General features: G+C 35.9%; 2 protein-coding genes across 6 annotated transcripts in view; both read right to left on the reverse strand.

Moving 5' to 3' along the window:
- Window positions 1-2,403, reverse strand: part of LOC110827183 (cell division cycle protein 20 homolog) — a 19,251-nt gene extending 16,848 nt beyond the window's left edge. For 2 of the 5 annotated variants that reach the window (XM_087361292.1, XM_087361294.1), the window contains exon 1: window positions 254-2,403. In XM_087361292.1, coding sequence (XP_087217418.1) covers window positions 254-415 — 162 coding nt within the window. In that variant the 5' untranslated portion in view covers window positions 416-2,403. The remainder of the gene's footprint in view (window positions 1-253) is intronic. The other 3 variants (XM_087361290.1, XM_087361293.1, XM_087361291.1) reach the window with 3 other exon arrangements.
- Window positions 624-6,338, reverse strand: LOC147871419 (cell division cycle protein 20 homolog). Its single transcript, XM_087361311.1, has 3 exons — window positions 6,247-6,338; window positions 5,762-5,891; window positions 624-952 (listed from the first exon to the last, which is right to left on the reverse strand). Exons 1-3 carry the CDS (start codon window positions 6,262-6,264, stop codon window positions 624-626), a joined length of 477 nt encoding a protein of 158 aa, XP_087217437.1. The 5' UTR covers window positions 6,265-6,338.
- Window positions 6,339-6,539: the final 201 nt, after the last annotated feature.

Raw genomic sequence — 6,539 nt, forward strand, 5'->3', positions numbered from 1 at the left:
AGGTCCCTGCAGTTAACAGCGTAAGTTATGGCATGACCTTTGGTGTGGTGGGGAGGGATAGCAGACCAGGGTACTGTTAAAACTGGCCTACGTAATGTTTGTAGTTTGTCAGCAGAAGTGATTAAATGATGGATAGTAGACCTTCATTTAGTTGTGGGAATGAATCTGTCTGTAAACATGCCAATGGATTCTGCATAGTTAGCACAAACTATTGTCTCCATCCTCCGGGAGTTCGCTATGCACGGTTTCTCACCTCTTGTGTATGAGAAGAAAACACAGCCACACTGTGATCTCTAAGTCGAACATCATCGTGAATGATCTGACCACTAGCAGAACCACTGCTCAGAATGTAGGAATTCCACGACAGAGAGCTGACACGTGCAGAGTGACCGCCCATGATACGTACTCGCTTCATATTGCTGCAATCCCACAACTTTGAAAGCAAAACAATTCAATTAATCATTTTGAGTATTCTAAAATTACAAAACAATGAGAACCCAAAAATATTCATTCAAATGTCATGAAATGAGAGCAGAACTTCTTCTTCTTCTTTTTCTTATTCTAAGTTAGTCCATAGCCACCACTATTTTGAATGTTTAACGTCAATATTGTCACATTGGTAGTCATATCAAAGAATACAGGTGTTTCATCCACACCTCCCACTTAACTTGAAGGTAACATCTTTCAAGAGCAGGCAATTTACACGCAGCTAATTCTGTTAGTGGATAAATATATACTTTTTGGGTAACATAACAAACATGTATAACTCCCATACTTGTTCCCACAGCAAGACAATCTCCTTCTTGCATCCAATTCACAGAACATACAAAATCACTCCCTTCCAGACTGAGCAACTTCTGAGTAGCACCATTACCAACATTCCACAGATACACACTGGTGTTAAGAGCAACTGCCAGAATGTTGTTCGGACTCCAATCGACCAGGTTCAGATCTGAAATAACAAGGACTATTACAATAAAATCTATGACTCAAATTTGAACAAAATTTTTAAAGAGGCACAGTGTAGTATGCATAACCAAAAACTGTGCAGCTGTAAAAATACATTACCTTTTTCAGCAAAGACTCAAACTTTAACGGATTATCTCAGATTCAGATAGAACTAATTATGTCCACTGAAGGACATTCTCTGTATGAACACACACATACAAAGAAAAATAAAAACAATGGAGATATATATGAGGTAAAAAACCTTTTACAACGTAACAGAACAATATGTACATATACTCTGACTGCAAAAACATGTAAGGTGAACCAGATTCAACACATTGCTTGAGTGGCGTCCATTGTATATTAATTCATTTACACAGGGTTTGTGCATACAATATATTGAAAACTGCATCGCACAAATGTTCATTAAGTGGAGAAAATCACCAGATTATTGGCTAGGGTTGATGGAAATAAACTGTACTGAAGTGCTGATTTGTTATGGTAATATTATAAATAAATATATCCACTAAAACCACCGTAAGTGGCACCAAGGGTTTTCTTCAAATAAGTTGCATGAAATAATGAAACTCCTTCAATCTTCTGTAAATGCCCTTAATTGACATAAAGAAAAAACAATACAAACCAAAATATTCTTGTCAACCAGAAATAAAAGGCCTTGAATTATAACCTAATATCAATGGATTAACATAAGCATAATAGGCAATGTTTAAATAAGTGGTCTGAAATTTTGTTGTCTCTAAAATCGGCCTGTAATTTAAATTGAAGTTTATAATATTAGTCTACACTGTGCCATATATATTGGCATTTTGACTTGCTAAGAACTGCTCTAGTAGTCCTAATGATAGTTATTATTTCTGATGGTTTCTAAAAATTATACATGACTATTTTGTGTTTACTCACAATTTATTGTGCAATGACAGATTCAGATGGAGAACTTACAATATTTGATGTACTTGCTGAGTGTTCGAACCAGTTAGGAGATGATTTTAATATTATCTTCCTATGTATGAAATGCTGTTTGTTAAATAATATTTAGTGTGTTTATTCATTTTCTAATTCAGGGACGTTGGGTTAACAACTCCATGGTCAATGGTGTGGTACCATCAAATAATAAAATTTTCAGTAGCATAATGAGGTCATGTTCTCCACTGCAGGAAATTATGATCATTCTTAAATCAAAGGCCAAGGAGTACAAAATATACATTGTGCCCACTTGAGAAATATTTGATATCGTTGCCACTATAAGTAGCAGCGTACAAGAGTAATAATAAAGAAGACTTCCGTCTTCTGGGTTGTTGCGCTGTGTAGTCTGGTCGATGTTAACCAACGTTTCGGAGGTCATACTGCCTCCGTCATGGCACATGTTTTGGCCTTCTCAGGAATAGAACGAGAAAGGGTGGAAATCCTGGAAACAAAACTAAAATATTAAGGGAATCATTCTTCAAAAGGAATACTTACTGATATATTTCTTGGTGTTGAAGTAAGTTAAAAGGGGCAAGAGTCACGCCAATCTTAAGTAGCAAAGAGATGATGCAGAGAGGCAGAGGCAGATGCATGGTGGGTTGAACAACTGAAAAGAAACTGCAGTTGACACTCAAGATCATGTGAGTTAATACAAAAGATGAATGCACTGTGAACACTTGTCATAATAAAGTTCGTAAAAGCAAACAGTGCTTGCTGACACAATATACACCATATACTTAATTAAGAGGGCAATAGGTCTAGTAATCTCTGTCCCTGACTACTCACTTCCTGGTCAGAATTAACATTCTGTCAGCAGATGACTGTAGATTACTTTTTAAAGCTTTAAGTGATCAGATATTTTGAATATTAATATTGGTATATGGTAAATATCTCTCTGTATTCATTTTAAATTTACTTAAGTGTTACAGTTTTATATTTCTTGAAGGTCTGGATGCAAGAACTTAATATGACGATGATGAGTTCCCTCTAGAAAGATCTGAAGACTTTCTGGTCATTAGATACTAAAATGCAGTGACAGATTTGCTGATGGTACTAATGAATGGTCATTACAATTGGTGTCTGTTCATTTATCATAATTAAATGAATAAAGTTTAATCAAATTACACTAATTCCAGTACAGTCTACAGTCTCTTACAGCTAAGAGTTCTGACTCTGTGTTGCTGCTTCTCGAACTTTAACATGGCCTTTGCAATTGTTCCCTCCTTGAGAGCCTTAAGTGCGTCTTCATAATGGCAACAAAGAGTTTGTGTGTGTTATATATAAGGATTGTGTTCGACTCCTAAAATCAAGCCAAGATGAAGCTCTTATAATCAAATGGTCACAGTTGCCTTGTTAGAGGGTTCAGTGATGAAACATCAGTTTAAAAGTAATATTTGGACAGGAATAGCAGGTGATGTCCTCATATCACTTTATTTGTTGGTGTTTCAACTCTTAGAGTGTCTTATTTACATTTGAACAGAATTACATTTAATATTGTTGGCTGTGCCATTGACAGTGTAACAAACTGTGGTTTACGAATGGGGAAGCTCCTGTTCATTTTACCTGCAACTTAAAGCAGCGTTTGGACTCTCATCACACATGCTGATGGACGAGATGAACCAAATTGATTTTGTGGCCTCTGTGGCCTGTTTTTTTAGACCTATCAACTTATTCCTCTCAGGGCATCTCAGGGGCATAATTTACTTGGAACGAGTCAACATGAATGACTAGCTTTGGCATTTGAATCAGTGGCTGTGACAACAGAAATTTTTCAGGGTCCCAGTGCCAGCACAGAGCTCAGTTACGCATTCAAAATAACAGACATTTTCAGAAACATTAAAATCCTGTTTAGGCATTTTTACGTGAAAGAAAGAATGTGCTTCTAATAAGCTGTTTTATTTGTCTCATTTGATTTACTGATGCTTCCAGTTGTCACCAATGAAGGCGTTTCAGCCGTGTGTTTACAGGAACTTCCTGGCTTTATTTTAGGAATAGAACACAATCATGTTTAATGAATACAATTGAGAAGTCCCTACTATGTGGCTATTTGTAATTATTTGCATATATTATATAAAATGCTGACCTAGAAAACATCCTATTGTTATATTTCAGAAGAATTACATAACTGCTTTCTGTTACATTTGCTAATTCATTCATGTTGTAAATGAGTTTAATTTTTCCTCCATTCATATACTTTTACAGTACCTTCTTATGTACAAACTTTTACATAAAAGTACCCTCCTTCACATTTATGTAGTCAGGGTATCTTGCATGAGGCATCTTTGTAGATTACGGACTTTTAATGTACTACCTGTTAATATATCCACTTAACCAGTCAAGAGCTGGAGACTACGAGTTGCATCTGAGAAATCACTATTTCCAGCCAAAAAGTCGGGGAAGAATGCTTTAACATTAGATCAATGTTCTCCTCCACTAGTGCCGAGAACAAAAAGCACAATTCTCATGTGCCTAGTTGTGTCAAATGCACATAGAGAGAATAACAGAAGGACATGACTTGAACCTGCAGCAAACATTCTAGGTGTTGAACAGTGCAGCTTTTCTTGTTTGCCTAATAATGTTGAATATTGCCAAAAGATGATTACAGTAGGAAGAAACAATCAGCATTCTAGTACACAGAGTTTAAAACTCTGGGACTTTTTTATCCCTCTGTATACTTAAAATAACATTTTGTACTGTGATGTTTCCTTTGGTACAATTAGAGCTCTACAAACTAATTTGTAGAATCAAAACTCTATCCAAGACAACATTCTGAACTGTTTTGTCTAAAACCTAAGTGGGACAATGAAATTTTTCTTTTTACCCAATGGGCATTGGTAACCCATTCCAATTATTTTATTTAGTGTTCTGTCTGATGACAGGTCCATATGAACAGGATCCTTCCATCCTTTTCTCGGACTGGGACCTGTTCATATACCTTCTTGGCAGGTGATCCAGAAGTGGTTTGCCATTGCCTTCTTCTGTGTGTGAATGGAGTAATTGTTGGGATGCCACAGAGAAACTGGGGAAGCCCCCGGAGGAAAACTCCATGTTGCCTAGAAGAAGGGGTGTAACACTCAATCCACCCTATCTCAGCAATGGATGGAAGTGAGTGATCAGCTTCATGCTCCGGCTGATTTATACTGTGAAAAGAATTCCTTCTGTTTTCATGAATGGAATCCCAGTTACCTTTCTTGCCCAGTGCAGTTTTATTGAGGCTCATACTTTGAGATATGGGGGTCGGTGCATGTAGTTGCTTTACTGTATTATTCAGTAGCTAAGATTTCAAGGAGCTTTATCACAGCATCTAAACAACAATGTTGCATTGGAACATAGATCTCTTTGTACCCTTCTGTTCTGCAATTGTATTATAATGACGAAATTTCAGTGTTTTAATTTAATTTGCATTTAAGGTGGCTTTCCTTTTGAATACATTTTTTTTAACAGACAAAGTTAGGAGTTGTGGATTCTTAACCTTAAAACTTCCTAATATTCATCAAGCATGTCTGCTTCTTCCTGATGCTTTCAACGAATCTGGACAAATCTTTACACTTTGGTGACTAATTGCATGTGGTAAGTTCAAATGGTGTGTGTTACTAGTAAGTAAATACAACTGAAAATCCAGGTTAGGTGAGTTAGTTCAATTGAAATAGTTTCATAGGCTTAGTAAAAGTAAATAAACCCCCAAAAACAACAACAGATAAATGTGGTCATTAAATGCAAGAATATTTCCGATATTTCTTTCATACCCTTTATGATATTTACAAGTTATCTTGGGCTAGAAATTCAATAGCAATGTTTGACAAAGAAAGAAAAAAATTATGGTCATTACCCATACAAGACCTTAAATTCGTGGCAAGGCTGTTTATGACCGCACTAATGAGTTGTAAAGAGAAGGACACATCTTTACATGGTCCACGGCAATGCTCTGGTGAGTAATTCATAGTGACATAACTAATGGTCTGAAACAGAAAACGTGCTATTATGGTACAAAAATTAGGTTAGATTAGTTTTAGGTTAAAGTTTTTTAATTTTTGTTTTTAAATATAATTTGATGTCTTGATGGTTCCGAACATTATCTGGGGATGAACCAACTTTAAACCAGCCAATCAAGCAACTAATCGTTCAAATATTAGGGGTGAGAAGGATGGTTTTTAGCATGAATTATCCTAGAAAATGTTTAATTTTTCTGGACCCAAATCATGTAGTCAGGTAACTTTAAGCTTTAGATTCTTGGTTAATATACAGACACCTTAAAATGTGAAGTCATTAACATTTTATGTGTGTCACCATATACAAAGATGTGATTTGACATACCACTGCTGTGTGCTGCATCTGTGAAATCTGAAAGACATTGGAGCCATTTAATGTTAGTTGTGTAGCATATACAGGTCATAAAACTGCAGCTAATTATCTTTGTTGGGTATGGTGACAGTTCTACAAACCTTTGAAAAACATCGTTTTTACCATTATGTGTCTAGTTTTGAAGAAACATCCAATTTCAAATTGTTGTTTTTATTCCTGTTAGTATATACAGTGACTAGATTCTGCACTGTTTTTGTTAACCATAAAACAGGCTTTATTTGGCATGCAGAAGATTTCCATTCATT

The sequence above is a fragment of the Zootermopsis nevadensis genome, unplaced genomic scaffold (genome assembly GCF_977971745.1).
Source record: "Zootermopsis nevadensis isolate Lab colony 2312 unplaced genomic scaffold, Znev_1.0 Znev_ptg000057l, whole genome shotgun sequence".
Classification (NCBI taxonomy): domain Eukaryota; kingdom Metazoa; phylum Arthropoda; class Insecta; order Blattodea; family Termopsidae; genus Zootermopsis; species Zootermopsis nevadensis.

Bases quoted from the DNA above. Each gene is read 5' to 3' on its own strand.
- LOC147871419 (XM_087361311.1), bottom strand. The intron at 953-5,761 runs GTAATGACCATA...TTGTTATTTCAG, and splicing joins GAATTTAAGGTCTTGTATGG to ATCTGAACCTGGTCGATTGG.